Here is an 18,866-nt window from a genome sequence, read left to right on the forward strand (position 1 = left end):
ACGGTTATAACGAATTACGGATATAGCGAAGTAATTTCATAGGTCCCTGTGGCTTCGTTATAACCGAGATTTGCTGTAATGGAAAATTTTCTAAAAATTCCTCTCTCCTCTATCAAGTTCTCTTTGAACGAAGCATATCCGACCGAATTATCTTTGAAACCAAAATGGCAGTATAAATAAGCGAAATGTTCGATGATTGCAATATCAGGGCAAGGAGGATTATTAACAACAATTATTAGGAATGTTTTGTTGTGGAAAGAGTCAATGAATATGTTAGGAACACACGGTTAGTAATATTTTGAGATTACAGTTTTAAAATAGACTCGGTTCCAAGGAACGAAAGCAACAACTTGAAAAGGATAAATCGGAATCCCAAAGGAAGAGGACAGAACAAGTGAAAGATTTATTTTCGCCTTTTCCTTTTGAGGAAGAATGGAGATCCCTGGAGAAAGTGCCGACATACTTTGTTCATTAAAAGTCTTGTGGGTCACGATAATAAGATAACTGACTGTGGGGTAATAGAAGAAACGTGTATTATTCCAGACTTTTAAAAGAATTGTAAAGCTGTGTGGACCTTAAAATTAATGTTTATTGATTTTATTGATTATTCACTATCTTTTTATATTTTGCTATGAATGATATTTTGTTATTTTCAATTATATATTTTTTTATAAATAAAAACATAATTGTGTAAAGGGGGGGGGGGGAGAATGTGGTAGCATCGGTCATTTTTGAACTATTTCCATTACATTATTTATTTTAACTTTAGGTTTACTTACTCCTTTACGTAATTTCTTTATCTACGAATTGAATTTGTTTATTTATGAAACTGGAATAGAGTTATCTTTTATTTTCAAAGCATGCTTACGAAACAAGAGGCCCAGGGGCCACAGCGCTCACCTGAGCACATCAGGCTTGAATTTAACCCCCCCCCCCCTTCCAGGCGTTCATCATTTGAACAAATTAGAATCTACACTACCTGAGGATGATTCCATATAAATATCACTAATCATAGCTTTGAAGTACTTGTAAAGAAGATTTTTAAAGGTTTCCCTATATATCCCTATGTAAAACGTGGGTCGGCCATTTTGGCCCCACCCTAGCCCAGGGGTTCATCATTTGAACAAACTTGAATCTACACTACCTGAAGATGATTCCACATGAGTTTCATCTTTCCTGGCCCAGTGGTTCTGGAGAAGAAGATTATTTAAGATTTTTCCTATATATTCCTATGTAAAACTTGGGTCGGCCATTTTGGCCCCACCTTTGCCCCGGGGGTCATAATTTGAACAAACTTGAATCCACACTACCAGAGGATGATTCCACATGAGTTTCATCTTCCCTGTCATAGTGGTTCTTGAGAAGATTTTTAAAGATTTTTCCTATATATTCCTATGTAAAACTTGGGTCGGCCATTTTGGCCCCACCCTAGCCCCGGGAGTCATGATTTGAACAAACTTAAATCTCCTCTACCTGAGGATGATTCCACATGAGTTTCATCTTTCCTGGCCCAGTGGTTCTGGAGAAGAAGATTTTTTAAGATTTTCCTATACATTCGTATGTAAAACTTGGGTCGGACATTTTGGCCTCACCCTTGCCCCAAGGGTCATGATTTGCACAAACTAGAATCTACACTACCTGAGGATGATTCCAAATGAGTTTCATCTTTCCTGTCCTAGTGGTTGTTGAGAAGAAGATTTTTCTTATATATCCCTATGTAAAACGTGGGTCGGCCATTTTGGCCCCACCCTATCCCCGGGGGTCATCATTTGAACAAACTTGAATCTACACTACCTGAAGATGATTCCACATGAGTTTCATCTTTCCTGGCCCAGTGGTTCTGGAGAAGAAGATTTTTAAAGATTTTTCCTATATATTCCTATGTAAAACTTGGGTCGGCCATTTTGGCCCCACCTTTGCCCCGGGGGTCATGATTTGAACAAACTTGAATCCACACTACCTGAGGATGATTCCACATGAGTTTCATCTTTCCTGTCATAGTGGTTCTTGAGAAGAAGATTTTTAAAGATTTTTCCTATATATTCCTATGTAAAACTTTGGTCGGCCATTTTGGCCCCATCCTAGCCCCGGATGTCATGATTTGAACAAACTTAAATCTCCTCTACCTGAGGTTGCTTCCACATGAGTTTCATCTTTCCTGGCCCAGCGTTTCTGGAGGAGTAGATTTTTTAAAAATGCCATTAATTTTTAACAAATTCATGATTATCTCCCCTTGGAAAAGGGCGTGGCCCTTCATTTGAACAAACTTGAATCCCCTTCACCTCACCCAAGGATACTTTGTGCCAAGTTTGGTTGAAATTGGCCAAGTGGTTCTTGAGAAGAAGATGAAAATGTTAAAAGTTTACGACAACGACGACAACAACGACAGACGACGGACAAATTTTGATCAGAAAAGCTCACTTGAGCCTTCGGCTCAGGTGAGCAAAAAATGCAATCCTACTATATATACATATTTTATACATGTAGCACCAAAGTGATCAACCATACATGTACAATTGAAAAATGCATAACGCAACTGAATATTAACAGTTCATGTTATATTAATAGTTCATGTCCAAGAATGTTGTAATGTATAACGGAATGTCCAACGTGACCGACAGGATTGCACGCCTCTCCAGAACCACACATAGGATATATAGCAAAATATGAAAAAGTTGTTTAAGACATTAGACATATGCACACATAATCGCTCGCATCGCTGTGGCACCTCACAGGTATCAAAAACATTTAAAACAATGCGAGTTATTACAACCTGCATTTGCACTAGCTCCGGCCATGTTGAATCCAAGAGGTATATAACTAGTCCGGTCTTGGCGGAAATGAAATATCCGGAAAGTGTGACAGCACAATGTCACTCAAAACTATAAATTTGCGTGTTTAAAACTTAAAACTATGAATTCAGTTGATAAATAGATTAAAAATTAAAACTCACTGGTCAAGAAGAAAACGTGCTGTTTCTGTATTGGATTTGGACAGAAGAGTTTAGCGGAGCTCGTTTTAAGGCGATCTATTTCTTCGCCTTTATAAACACGCGTCTTGTTTATGTTCGACAAGACAACTTCGCGTCGCCTTTTCTTTTTAGAATCGCATAAAATGCCCTCCTTCCATTACTTTTCTTGCGGACAGCCTCCATTGTGCGAAGCGAACCTCGGGACATATTGAGGTCACACGCGAGGTCACTGAATAGGGCGGAGTTTCAAGCATTTCGTGTACAGGACGACAAAAATTTTTTTGAACCTTTTTTCGGCATGCATTCTCAAAATTTACAGACCAAACCTAATGTTTAAATATTCATTTTACTTCTAAAGACATTATGACACCCACGATAAAAGTTCTTTTTAAAAATATTTTCTATGTGGAATCCCGATGATCCGAAATTTCATGCCTCACAAGTTGGGTATTTTGAAAAAGTTTATTTAAAGACGTATTCACATAAACATTATGAAAACATTGTACAAAAATATTAAATATATCAGCAGAGTGACTTTAGGGACTTTATTAAATTAAATTGATTCATATGAATTTTTATTAAAAAATTCAAGCAAGGAAATGATTTTTTTAATCCATAAATTGTGCAATTATTTTTAAGTGAGTGTTGTTCACACATGTTATGAACAGAATCCCGAAATTAAATACTATTTGACACAAGGTGAGAGAGCAGTTCATGTATGTTGATGGTGAACACACACGGACCGAGGCATCATTTATGGTAATAGGTAAAAAGGGGGAGAGGGTGTTGACCGCACAGGAAGGCCATGTGCTGATTAAACACACGTGTCAGTTTTCTGGCAAGGAAAGCTCTTTGATTTGACACTCAGATGCCTTAATAAAATTAATGAAAAACTTTTTTATATTAACTGTTTTGGCGTGATACATTGGGTAGAGCATTTTCATGCATCATACTTTAAAATTTTGATTTTTGACATATCAAGGATTATAGCTAATTAAATAGGGATAAAAATGATTTTAAAAATGGAGCGTTTACAGACAAAATCGGTGTTTTTATCTTGTCAGATCAATGTCTTAATCGATGAATTAAAAAATAACCAGGGGATCGATTTAATTCATTCCGAAACAGAGTTCAAAAACCAGAAGAGCTTATGCGATAGTAATGCGTCCGTCGTCCAAGGCACTGACAAGGAACTGGCAATGTGTTCACTCTGTAAGGCATTTATCAGCAAGAAACTCATGTACAAACATGTCAGAAATTGTAAAGTTGCAGAGGAGACTACCTCTCCTCCTACTAGGGTAGTATTGAAGGTACTTCAAGAACAAAATTATCCACAGGATTATATTCAATTTTTGGAAACATTTCATAGAGATAAGCCTGGAGATATTATAAGAAATGATGAATTCCTCAAAGAATATGGACATGTTGAGTTCCAAAACTGGAAGGGCTCAGCTATCAAAGCAACAGAAAAGCTGAATACCTTAAGATCCAAATTAAGAAGATTAGCCAGGCTTTTCATTAATTTCAAAAGTATGGCTTCAGAACGCGGAATAGAAATAAAGAGTTGTGATGAAATGTTTAAAATTGATACTGCTACATTGTTTTCTGCTGCTGTGCAGAAAATGACAAATTTTGACTCTGAAGAAGAAGACTTCAAATGTGGATTGAATGTGGGATTAAAATCGTTGATAATTGAAGTATGTGACACATTGTATGCTACATATTTGATAAAGAGAAAAGAACTTTTGGCGAAAGAAGTGAAAGAGTTTCAGGAAGTTTTGAAAATGTATTGGAGATATTTTTTCATCACAGCTAGAGAGATTCTGATGAAAAAGATGCACAGCCAGTCCAGAGCTCCTACACGCCTTCCTACTATTGAAGAATACCAGCAATTGCGAGACTTTACAAAGGAAGAAATTGCAAAAATGGTAGATGATATTTATACACCAGTAAATCAGGGGATATTCTGTAAACTAAGGAATTTGATATCCTGTAGACGTACATTATTTAATGCAAGGAGAGGAGGAGAAGCGACAAGGTTAACAATATCAGAGTTAGAAGATGCGTTTAGTCATAAATGGGCAGACAAAACATTTTTCAAGAAAATTGATGAAGACATAGAAAAATTAATGTGCAAAATAGTCTGTGCTTATCTTCATTCATCCAAAAAATTAGAACTTGTATCAGTAATAATACCAGATGACTGCTGGAAAGGACTGGAAATGCTTAAGGATGTTGAAAACAGAAAGCTGGCAGGTGTCCATCCCAAAAACAAATTTATTTTTGCCAATACCGAAAACTCGTTAGGTCATGTCAATGGTTGGCAAAGTGTTCATAACATCTGTAAAAACGCTGAAATGAAAAAAAATATTACTGCCACTGATATGAGACATTACGTGGCTACATATTATGAATCCCTAGATGTATCACCTGAAGAACGGGACTTTTTTTATAAGGAAACACTTGGGCCATTCAAAATTTATAAATGGAAATATTTATCAGTGCCCACCAGCTGTAAGATTAATGGAAACTGCTGGGAAAATCCTGTTAACATTGGATTCTCATGAAGGTGTGGATTCTTTTTATAAAATATTGTGATAAGTAGTTATCATATAATGGGGGGTAATAATATCATCTTTAGTACATCAAAGCCATGATTCAACATATAAATATAGAAGCAACCTGAGGTACTGTGATTCAAGTTGGTTCAAATTAGCCCCTATAGACATAGAACAGAGCTGCAATCGGCAAAGTTTTACAAAGGGTTTTATAGGTAAAAATCTTAAAAAACTTCTCTTCCCAAGAACAAGAAAGTTATGATGAATCATTTTGTTATTGTGGAAGCATCCTCAGGTGCTGTAGATTCAAGTTTGTTGAAATCTTAAACTCCAGATGTAGGTAGTGGCAACAAGATTATAATTATAATGTGATTTAAAAAAGTAGATATAATGTGATTTAAAAAAGTAGCAGGCTGAAGGTGACTTATAGAGAGCCATCAGGCCAATTGCTTGTATTCTTTATCAGTTCTTATTTTGCGCCACAGCTCACCATGTCATCTTTTATATAGTGTCTAATTTAAATGTCTCCGCCCATGTGCATGTAATAAAGAAAACGCACTCTGTTCAAATGAAAATGTCTGGAATTTGTATGTGTGGTAAGTGATGAAAATTGGCTTATATTTCTTAATACTCAAAGTCATTAATATTGATTTAACAACATCTCAATTAGAAATACTATGTTATGCACAATGAAAATAAAAATAATGCCATATATCCTCAAGTATATTCTGTGAAATAAGGGCGGAAAAAGGGACCAAGCTACTATACTTAAGTGGAACCACTTTATAAATTAAATTAAAATCTGTCATAGGCAAAAACACAGATGAAAACACTGAACTGGAATCAAATAAGGTGGATGGTGAATTAGACAGTGAAAGAGAAAACTTTTTGGAGGAAAAAGGTAAAAAAAAAAATTCATTTGCAATGTGTTCATCACATCATGATTATTACCCTTTGAAATGATTAATCAATATGTATTTTTAGCTCATAAGTGAGTTTTTCTGATCACATTTTGTCCCTTGTCCATTTGTCTGTAAAAGATTTTTTTTTACCAAAATAAGTTTTTAAGGCATTTTTTGCATTGATCTTTATTCATTAAAAATTGTATTCCATATTTTTTTTTAAATTTTTTTATTGATAAATAATATTGATATTTATTTTATCATTAATGTATTTGATTATTTATTTATTTCAACTTTTCACATTTCCCACTTCTTCTCAAGAACCACCGGGCCAATTTTGACAAAATTTTGTACAAAGCATACTGGGTGAAGGGGAATGAAAATTATTTAAAAAATGAAGGGGCAGGTCCCCACATAAGGGGAGATAATAAAAAAAAAATAAGGTGGGTTCTTTAAAAAATCTTCTTTTTCAAGAACCACTGGGCCAGAAAAGCTGAAACTTATATGGAAGCAACCAGGGATAGTGTCAATTCTAAATTGTTCAAATCATGACCCCCGGGGGTTGGGCAGGGCCACAATGGGAAATCCAAGTTTTCCATAGAAATATATAGGAAAAATCTTTAAAAATCTTCTTCTCAAGAACCACTGGACCAGAAAAGCTGAAAATTATGTGAAAGCATCCTGGGGTAGTGTAGATTCTAAATTGTTCAATCATGACCCCTTGGGATAGGGTGGGGCCACAATAGGGAATCCAATTTTTATATTGAAATATATAGGAAAAATCGTCTCAAGGACCACTTTTTGAAGAAAAAAATATCTAAAGTACATCAAAGCCATGATTTAACATATAAATATAGAAGCAACCTAAGGTACTAGCTGTGATTCAAGTTGGTTCAAATTAGCCCCTATAGACATAGAACAGAGCTGCAATCGGCAGTTTTACAAAGGGTTTTATAGGAAAAAATCTTTAAAACTTCTCTTCCCAAGAACAAGAAAGTTATGATGAATCATTATGTAATTGTGAAATCTTAAACTCCAGATGTAGGTAGTGGCAAGAAGATTATAATTATAATGTGATTTAAAAAAGTAGTTATAATGTGATTTAAAAAAGTAGCAGGCTGAAGGTGACTTATGGACTTTTACGAAAAGACTGACTTTTACAGTTGACTGTTTACTTGGACATTTAAACATTCACATCTACGGAGGTACAGAATTGATAATGGAAAAGGAAATATTACTAGTGGTCCTGGTAATGGTGTTAGGGGAACTTGTAAGAGAAGGACTGGATTTGAGGGTAGGATGGTTGTCGTTTTCTTCAAGGACATCTTAAACTGTACTTTGAATTAGCCCTTTATTTTCCACTACTGAATTAAATATCCCCTTAGATTCCAAAAAATCCCCTGTTGTCCCCCCTGTCAGTCCCTGACATTTTCCTGTCTCTCCCTGACTTTCTCCTATGATCCACTGCTCTCCCTGTCCAGTCCCTGTCGTTGTCCCTGCCTTCCCTGTCTACTCCCTGTCGTCCCCTGACATTCTCTGATCTCCCTGACCAGTCCCTGTCGTTATGCTTAAAACTTTAGAAAACATATACCTCCGAGATTTTTTTGGCTCAGTCTGTATTTGTGGGTAACGAACCCGATGATATTGCGAAGTAAATATTTTCCCACAAATAAATTATACACAGTCAATAGTTAAAATTTTCAAAATTGTACTGAAAAGTTGCTTACCACAAAGTATGTCCAGAGGTTTGCTTGGGTGAATTCGCACGGCGCTCGGATCGCCTATTATGGTCACCTTCTGGAGGTGACACGCCGTCACGTAAACGTCTCTCACCTCATCCGAACGAACTTCTATTTCTCTGCAGGGGAGAGTGCATCTCCTTATTGGTATGGAACACGTTAAACATACCGCGGAAAGGCAGATAAAACCTATGCACATAACTTTGGCCATGTTTGATTTCATCATCTGGGGTTCACAATCTCCAAATTAGTGTCATGAGGGTTGACCAATAAAAATCACGGTTTTATCACCCCTTTACCATAACTTTGAGCCCTTTTTCACTTTATCTCATCTGGGGTTCAATCTCCTAATTTGTGGCGTGAGGTTTGACCAATAACAATCACGGTTTTATCATCGTGATGCTGAGGACTAAGTTTGGTAATAATAATACAGCGGTGGATCAAGGTGGTTTTTTTTTTGTAAAGGGAGGGCCCGTGTTCCAGTATTATTATTTTTTGGTTTTCAAAGAGGGTGTGGAGGGCATCACTCTCAAAATACTTTATTTTTACCCTGTTTTGGTAAAATTTTCTGTATAAATGTAGACACTAAATCTGTGTTTAATTCATAGCTTTGGACATGTTAAGACAATAATTATAAATACAGTAGTTATAAAACAGTATTTATCTGGTCACATTGTACTTCTGCGCAGGTATGTCGTGACAGAGCGGTGTTTTTGAAGTCAGAATAAAATTACCGGGTTAAATTAAAATGAAACCTAAGTCACATGAACATGATTAATTAGGTTAATTACATATGCATTGTACATGGTGTACCGTCACTTAATTAATGTCACCTCTTAAATTCTAAGGATATTTTATTTTTAACATATCAAATTTAAAGGTTACCAAAATGAAAAACTCATGCAAATTATTTATTACAACCTCCCGGAAAACCCTTTTCCTCCTATCACCACCTCGAGATTTTCCTCTTTGGAGGGTATATAAAGATGTGAAGGACTGCGGTCAATACACTTCAATGACCGAGATTAAAATCAACATGGGTGATGAGTACCTTGCGTTTTCGTAAGTTTTCTTTACTTATGTATAACAATCGTTTTCTGTTTTTAAAAGCAAAATTAGTTCAAAATCTGAATTCCTTCATTTTGTTTTGTTGTAAACGCATTACATGTAGTTTGATGCATAGCAGATATCCGTAGCTTAATATGTGCACAGAAATGCAAAAACCTGTCGTTCTTATAGCCCAAGCGTCCGTAGCTGTCATTCCAATCAAATGTATTTTAAAACAATTTGACTAGTTTTATTAGCTTCGCAGGGTAAAATATTTTGTTTATCTACATTTCATTTAGGGGAAATTTTAACACGTTCAATCGAACGTCTATTCAAAAAAAAAAAAAAATGAGCGCCCATGACGAAAATTTATCGGTTACATTATTGAATTGGTGAATAATGTAAAGTAAAGTTAAGTTAGGACAGAAGTATCAGTTCTATAGGAAAAAAACCATGATTTCAAGGTTTTTTAGAGATTAAAAGAAATAAAAATATAACATTGTTATGATGATAACAGGATAGTTCTTTTTTACATGAAATAAAATAGTTATTTTTATTTTTTTTTATTTTTTTTTTGCTTTGATAATAGTGATGAAACAGATTTTGAGCAGCTATTGGGCAGTTTTGATGAATTTACAGCACAGTAAGTATTTGCTTACCTACTAGTATGTTGTAAGATCTCACAATTTGTGTGTTTAAAACGTTCTTTTTTATACGCTGTTTTCAAATCACTTTTTATCTTCAGTAGAAAAAAAAAGTTAACTTATTGTAATTTTATTATTAACCTTTTATCCTTTATATTTTTTTTATCTGAAAGGTCTTCCTCTACTCTTTTTAAAAAAGAAACACCATCTGAGGCAGCAGGGTCTTCTCTTTTAAAGACTCTATTTACGCAGAATGTAAATGCAAAACCTACATCAAAAGTGGAGACCTTACCCACACCTTCACTCACTAAAAATAATAGCGAGGGAAAAAAAACGAAACATATGACATCAGATCTACCTTTCAAAAGGTTAGGATATCTTTACTCTTTGTTCATATTTCACTTAAAGAGTATCAATGATAAAAATATTTATTATTTGAGGTAATATATCTTTAAATATATATTTAATATTTAGTTACGCAACAACTACAAGTACCTTTAGTGGCTCAACATCGGGACCGGTGTATGATGAAAATCACCCCCTCCTCAACCAGAAAAAGACAGAGTGATTAATGTAGAGGACTCCATTCTTACTACACTTCGGTAAATTATATATATATATATATATAGGGAAAATGTTGTAGAAGTCCATGGTATAGGTTAAGTTATAAATCAAAATTAAATCCAAGATAAACAAACAAGTTTACGTTTAATTTTTTACACTAAGCGCTTTCGCCGTTACGGCTCTTCAGAGTGTAACAATGATAATAAAAACAATACAACTTCGTTGTTATGACGTCGTTATTATGACGTCACAAAGGCAGCGTTATACATTGGCACAGGTAAATGTCAAAAAAGCGCCAAATGTATAGAGTTAAACACATGTACATTGTAATAAAATGGAACATTTCTTTAGAGCTAAAATGTTCAATTTACATTTAATTTAGGCTGAAATAATTTAACAAAATAATCTTCCTTGGGCCTCCGTAATTGTTCATTATCTTCTGTGATTTTATAAAACGGAAATATCAAAAAGTTTCCATTCGCACATGAATCAAAATGTTCACTGCAAGGTGTATTCCTGACGGAGGGGTCTCGTATTTGTTGTTTATGGACTCTTGCACGGTCAGCTAGTTTGTTACCGGTCTGTCCAATATAGTCTTCCCCGCATGAAGTACAAGTCATACAGTATATTAAATTTCTAGTTTTGCATGACATATTCGCATTGACGGTAAACGTTTTACCACATTTAAATGTAAAATTTTCTCCGGTTTTTAAATAAGGGCAGGTTCCACACAGGGGATGCATACATTTGGCTACAGTGCGTTTTTCCTCATCCGATGAGAATCTGGCTCTTGTTAGGAGTTTCTTTAGGTTTGTAGGTTGGCGTCGGCTATAGATGATGCTCTTCGGGTCAATTAATTCCTTTAAATTTTGGGATTGCTGTAAAATAGGAAAACACTGTTTTACGGAGTTATATATATTAAGGTTCCGTGGGTTATGGGTAACGACCAGCGGGATTTCCTTATTGTTTTCCTGGCGTCCTCGTCTAGTAGAACGGAGATCTGCAGTCGGTATTGACTTGGCCTTTTCAATTGCTATATCTATTAAGTCGTTAGGATATTTTTGTCTGAGCAAAAATGTTTTTAATTCTTGTAGACGGCCATTTCTTCTGGTTTCATCTATGACAATGGTACAAACACGTCTTGCCATATTAAAAGGTATGTTACGTTTAACGTGTGGCAAGAATTAAATACGAGATATTGGTGGGAATCCGTTTTCTTGTAGTATAAATCTGTTATGATTTTGCGACCCTCCTTAATTATAAGAATATCCAAAAAGGGTAGTTCTAACCTGCTCTTTTCCAAGGTAAATTTAATAGAAGGATGTAGATTGTTAAGAATGGTATGGTATTCTTGTAAATCCTCAGTAGATCTCGTCCAAAAAATGAAACAATCATCTAAGTATCGTTTCCAATTAAATCGTATGTATTGCGCAAAAGGATTTCCAAATCGTCTCTCTGTTTCGTTGAACAGTTTTTCTTCTGAAAAACCGAGAACTAGGGTTGCATAGGTTGGGGCAACTTTCGTGCCCATCGCTGTTCCCTTAATTTGTAGAAAATTTCTCCCGTCAAAAACAAAATGATTATTCTCTAATACTATTTTTATTCCTTCTAGAATAAAGTCTTTAGAAAATCTTTCGTGAATTTGATTGTGGTATTTGTCAATCCAAAAAGCGATTGCTTCTAGTCCAAGTGTATGCGGTATGTTGGTATAGAGGCTCGTTACATCAAAACTAACCATCTCAGTATTTAGTTCAACTGTATCTGGAATGTGGCCGAGAAAATCCAAATCAACCCTTACATAACTTGGTACAAGTTGGCATAGAGGCTTTAGAAGTATATCCAACAAGTTGCTGAGTCTGTGCGTGGGGCATGCAGGGCCTGCCACAATTGGTCTAAGTTTTAAATCCGTTGGTCGAGGTAATTTTATATATAATGAGTTGTTATCTTCAAGTCCGTTCTGTATTTCTTTGGATTTGTGGATCTTTGGTAAACCATAAAAGTTACTAGATTTAATTTCAAAATTGGTTAAATAATCCACTTCCTTTTTGGTTAAATTATCCGCAATTGTCATTATGGATACGGATCATTACAAAAAAATGGTTTTGGACCAACTTAATGACAACAATTTTTACAAAGAATTAGTCTCTAATGAAGACAGTAAAACCATGCGCAGGATTAGGAAATTTACAAATAATTTTGCGGATAATTCAACCAAAAAGGAAGTGGATTATTTAACCAATTTTGAAATTAAATCTAGTAACTTTTATGGTTTACCAAAGATCCACAAATCCAAAGAAATACAGAACGGACTTGAAGATAACAACTCATTATATATAAAATTACCTCGACCAACGGATTTAAAACTTGGACCAATTGTGGCAGGCCCTGCATGCCCCACGCACAGACTCAGCAACTTGTTGGATATACTTCTAAAGCCTCTATGCCAACTTGTACCAAGTTATGTAAGGGATGATTTGGATTTTCTCGGCCACATTCCAGATACAGTTGAACTAAATACTGAGATGGTTAGTTTTGATGTAACGAGCCTCTATACCAACATACCGCATACACTTGGACTAGAAGCAATCGCTTTTTGGATTGACAAATACCACAATCAAATTCACGAAAGATTTTCTAAAGACTTTATTCTAGAAGGAATAAAAATAGTATTAGAGAATAATCATTTTGTTTTTGACGGGAGAAATTTTCTACAAATTAAGGGAACAGCGATGGGCACGAAAGTTGCCCCAACCTATGCAACCCTAGTTCTCGGTTTTTTAGAAGAAAAACTGTTCAACGAAACAGAGAGACGATTTGGAAATCCTTTTGCGCAATACATACGATTTAATTGGAAACGATACTTAGATGATTGTTTCATTTTTTGGACGAGATCTACTGAGGATTTACAAGAATACCATACCATTCTTAACAATCTACATCCTTCTATTAAATTTACCTTGGAAAAGAGCAGGTTAGAACTACCCTTTTTGGATATTCTTATAATTAAGGAGGGTCGCAAAATCATAACAGATTTATACTACAAGAAAACGGATTCCCACCAATATCTCGTATTTAATTCTTGCCACACGTTAAACGTAACATACCTTTTAATATGGCAAGACGTGTTTGTACCATTGTCATAGATGAAACCAGAAGAAATGGCCGTCTACAAGAATTAAAAACATTTTTGCTCAGACAAAAATATCCTAACGACTTAATAGATATAGCAATTGAAAAGGCCAAGTCAATACCGACTGCAGATCTCCGTTCTACTAGACGAGGACGCCAGGAAAACAATAAGGAAATCCCGCTGGTCGTTACCCATAACCCACGGAACCTTAATATATATAACTCCGTAAAACAGTGTTTTCCTATTTTACAGCAATCCCAAAATTTAAAGGAATTAATTGACCCGAAGAGCATCATCTATAGCCGACGCCAACCTACAAACCTAAAGAAACTCCTAACAAGAGCCAGATTCTCATCGGATGAGGAAAAACGCACTGTAGCCAAATGTATGCATCCCCTGTGTGGAACCTGCCCTTATTTAAAAACCGGAGAAAATTTTACATTTAAATGTGGTAAAACGTTCACCGTCAATGCGAATATGTCATGCAAAACTAGAAATTTAATATACTGTATGACTTGTACTTCATGCGGGGAAGACTATATTGGACAGACCGGTAACAAACTAGCTGACCGTGTAAGAGTCCATAAACAACAAATACGAGACCCCTCCGTCAGGAATACACCTTGCAGTGAACATTTTGATTCATGTGCGAATGGAAACTTTTTGATATTTCCGTTTTATAAAATCACAGAAGATAATGAACAATTACGGAGGGCCAAGGAAGATTATTTTGTTAAATTATTTCAGCCTAAATTAAATGTAAATTGAACATTTTAGCTCTAAAGAAATGTTCCATTTTATAACAATGTACATGTGTTTAACTCTATACATTTGGCGCTTTTTTGACATTTACCTGTGCCAATGTATAACGCTGCCTTTGTGACGTCATAATAACGACGTCATAACAACGAAGTTGTATTGTTTTTATTATCATTGTTACACTCTGAAGAGCCGTAACGGCGAAAGCGCTTAGTGTAAAAAATTAAACGTAAACTTGTTTGTTTATCTTGGATTTAATTTTGATATATATATATATATATATATATATATATATATATATATATATATATATATATATATATATATATATATATAAAAGATATACTCATGCTTTTACTTCCATATATTCCTGTTTTGTTATTATTTTTTAACCAGTCTTCTTTTGAATTTCTTTTTTTTTAAGACAAAAAAATGATCGGAAGTTAAGAGCATTGGAAAAAAGATTATTTGAACCAAACGTGGTTTAGGTAGTTGCGTCCAGGGAGTTCCATGTCCTACAAAAGCAGAGGAGGATGGCTGATGATATGGAACAGAGTGAGATAATAATGAATTATCTGGCAGACAAGTATGGTGAACCAGAGAAGAAACGTGTAAAATTTTCAACTCTTCAATAAGGAAAAACTATTCATGAAAACAGCGCTTTGGAACAATAGATTTACCGAACGACAAATCGTTTGAGAGTACTGGAGAATGACTTACATCACGTTTGCTGGTTAAATAATACAATAAATTTCGTAAAGAGCTTTGTAGTATTTTGTTAGTTTTGTTTCTCTGTCTTTAAGAATTTTGAAAGACTGATACGAAACCGCCTTATATCAATCTGTACAGTATTGTTGGCACACATTCGTGCGTAAATCTCGTTGGACTGCGGGTATTTATCCACATGTAGACAGGTTATAGGGCTCTCTGAGTTGACGTTAGGTCTCAACATGCATTCCATTTGATCACTTTTCTGTTTCTCATGCAAAACACTCACCACAATACACAGAGAGGCTATGAGTGTCTTTTAAATATAATAATTTAAAGATAGTAAAACAGATACCTTAATAGTATGGTTTTCTCCAAGTCTCCTTTGGATCTCGGATGTCCTTACCTCGGTTATATATGGATGAGACTAATAATGACCTTATACTGTCATTGGTACCCTCAGACTGTTTTGACCTCAAACAGTTTGCCCTTGTTGTATTGACCTTGACGATTAGCCCTCGGACTGTTTCAAACGGTTTTGACCTCAAATGTTTGTGACCTTGTATTGAGTACATGACCTACTCCTTGACCTGACCATGTGGGGGTGTGGTTCATATGACGTCACTGCCCTCAGAGACTACAGACTATACCCCTCACTACTATAGTGTTATCCATCAGGTGATGAGAATATCGATCATGAAATATTGAAGGATATAAGCTTTTTGCTTCACAGTATGGCCAAAAAGAGTGATCGGTTACAAGGAAACTACTAATTTGGCAGAATCATGGATCTTTTTTCGATGTAAATTTGATGGTGGTAAAGGTTTTTATTGATGTAATCGTGGTTTATGGCACTGTATGTGTTATGGTCTGGCACGGCTTAACAGAATTCCTCCAGGGACTAGTTGTACCTCTCATTATCGTCATAGAGCAATGAACATTTGAGGTTCCAAAATAAAAATCCTGATGTGAACTCAAGACCCAGCAAAAAGAAACAGACTACACATCAGGAAGCTAATGCAAAGAAAGGGAAAAAAGAATAAGGCTTAGAGGCAACACTAGATGTTAGTGACGAGGAATTACAGTCACTGTGTGAGGACTTTATAGAGAAGGAGATTGATATTGAAGTTTCTACCACAGAAGAAATAAAAAGAAACGGCAGACCAATCGTTTTCAACTCGTTGAGTCGAGGAAAGAAAAAATAAAAGAAAAAGTGAGCAAGCTGATATACCCCATGCTCCCACAAAACTTAAAGTGCTGAAATTCCAGGAAAAACAAAGGAATCGGAATACCCTGGTTATATGCACATCTACACATTGTTTCCTAAACATATGCAAAATTTGGCGAAATTCTGTGGGTCCTTAAAAAATCTCTTGCAAGTTTGGTTGATTGATGTCGCTAATATTCACACTTTGACTAGGGACAATGTCCCACCGGCATCATCCCGTGCATCGCCCTCCCTTGGACAGCGATTGACTTGTGTGGTTCATTTGGTCATCCAACAATCCGGCCACACTTTTGCTTCTTCTGTCTTCTTAGATATTTTATTACCAGTACTTGCCTGTAAAGGAATGATTTGCAACTTCAAAGATCGTTCACTACGATTCTCGTATAAATCAATCTCATCAACTTGTTCTAGTATGCTGACATGCACCAGTACCCTTTATTCTGTTACTATGTACCAACGTTTCAACAGGCTATCTCTCAAATAGAATTCTACAACTATGTCAAACTGTGAATACATGGATACATGTATAATGAAGGACCATGTCCCTTCTAACCAGGAAGTAGTCATACACGATTTGGACATGTCCATCAATCTGCCGACAGAGCAGTGGCTGCCACAAACATCAAAATCGTGGAAAAAATCAAAGGAATCTTAACCAGCCGACTACTGTACGCCAAGCGTAGAGGAAGTATTTCCCATGGACTAAGCTCGGGAAGGTTTCCGTCTTGGTCTGGAGCCAAGCTTCATTGCGAACTCAGCCTCCCTAAAGAGGAAAACACAAACTTTGTCACATTCTTTAAGGACTTACAGCAGGAAATTATCAGTTCCTTTGGCATTTCTGTGATCCAATTCCTGGAACGTTCAATCGAAGAAAAAGAGGCAGAAAGCAACAGGCTTAGGTCAGGTTACCTAAGACAAAGGAAAGAAGAATTGGACGGCTACACCTTTGCCGCGGAAAAATCTAAGCTGAATGAGGCTATCAAGGCCATCACGAAAAAACATACTTCGGAAATGCATGACCACCGAGTCAAACTGCAGACTCTGCCAAGCCACCCGTCCAGACCTAACCACGCAGCCAACAAATCGGCAAGTAACAAATTCCACGACCGATCAAGGAATGATAGCCATTACCAATACCGTGGTCACCGCTATATACAGAAAAAAAGGCCATACTAACACATCCTAATTAACTGGCGCTGAGTTTTAAACATCGAGCATATTATGGACTTGCTTTACGAAACCTTTATACGATGTACATAGTGACAGACTTTTATTCACTACCATGCCTGTGGAGTACATTACCATGATTACTATTCAGGAGACTTGCATTTAATGATTTATGTCTCTGTATTTGATTGTACAATTCAATTTTTCCTGTAAACATCAATGCCAAGTCTCGTATCTTATATATCAGTTCATGTTTGGTTTGAAATCGTATATTATTTGTGTCATTTTTGACGATCTTTTAACAAATATTAATCCTCTTATTATCATCAAATGATATTAAGACGGATGTTCATTGCCGCCTCTTTTATATGTCACTACGTATATCAGACGGATAATGCATCTTGAAGATATAATTTACAATAAAACCATTGCACATAACAGCCATCTATTGGCCATGCTCGTAAAAAAACAAAGCCCCCCCCCCCCCACCAACTGACCGTAACCAATCACCAAAATGTGACTATCAGTTTCCTACAGCCACACTCTCTCGCCGTCCTATAATCTATCAACACATTAATAATTAGACGGATTTGCAATTTATCAAAAATACTGATCGGTGTTCTATTGCGCCTTGCTCTACACAAATATCTACCACCTATTGCTCCTCTATATGAATAAATGCTCGACGACTAAATAGACGGAGTAAACAAAGAAAAAGTGCTAAAAGATAAAGTAATTATCTACGGGGAGTTAAAGCTCATTGCAAAAAAACAATGACCACAGGGGAAAAGTTTGTTCTAAATCTATCAAGATACAACTTATCCGAACATTAACTTTCCTTACTGAGCAAAGGTTTGAAATTCATTCCAACGCCAAAAAGCAACAATGCTACAAACATACTTCTCAATGACTTTGAGGAATTTGCTAGAAAACTCAGATACAAATTCCACTTTGATACCGGAGACAACACTACAATTCACCCATTTAAAACGAAATCTGGCTACAAACCGCCACTTACATGCAGCGAACTCGAGGAATATATAGATAAAAGAAAACTGGAACTTTCCTCAATGGCAACTGTAAAAAAGAAATCGAACATCTCAGAGTCTGAAAAAGCAGCTATTTTATCTCTTAAAAATAAAAACGACATTGTTATAAAAAAAAAGTAGATAAAAGCAACACAATAGTCATCATTAACAAGGATCATTATGTCACTTATAGGCGATCTTAAAGTGACTCTTTTTTCCGATTATTATAAGTTGGGTGTATCACTCTTCACACGAACGAACTGATCCCAATGGTAATAATTAATTTCCTTAAATTACCTTTCGCTTATGATTACATACTCTGACAAATTTCTGTTCTGTTAGTTATCAGTGAATAAAATATACCTATCCTTTAGATTTATGCAATCTTATTAATATGGTTTTTTGTAATGAAATTGTGTAT

General features: G+C 35.7%; 1 protein-coding gene and 1 pseudogene across 1 annotated transcript; both read left to right on the forward strand.

The window, feature by feature from the left end:
* The first annotated feature begins 3,993 nt into the window (after positions 1 to 3,993).
* Positions 3,994 to 5,538, forward strand: LOC134235837 (uncharacterized). Its single transcript, XM_062718006.1, has one exon. The coding sequence runs from the start codon at positions 3,994 to 3,996 to the stop codon at positions 5,536 to 5,538; it is 1,545 nt and encodes a 514-aa protein (XP_062573990.1).
* A 2,594-nt stretch (positions 5,539 to 8,132) lies between these two features.
* LOC134235838 (uncharacterized) lies at positions 8,133 to 17,426 on the forward strand (annotated as a pseudogene).
* Positions 17,427 to 18,866: the final 1,440 nt, after the last annotated feature.

Source organism: Saccostrea cucullata, unplaced genomic scaffold (genome assembly GCF_032062105.1).
Source record: "Saccostrea cucullata isolate Sc308-1 unplaced genomic scaffold, CSIRO_AGI_Scuc_v1 ctg12625, whole genome shotgun sequence".
Taxonomy (NCBI): domain Eukaryota; kingdom Metazoa; phylum Mollusca; class Bivalvia; order Ostreida; family Ostreidae; genus Saccostrea; species Saccostrea cuccullata.

What these genes read in the sequence shown, in the direction of transcription:
- LOC134235837 (XM_062718006.1), top strand. Translation starts at nt 3,994, where the DNA reads ATGGAGCGTTTACAGACAAAATCGGTGTTTTTATCTTGTCAGATCAAT.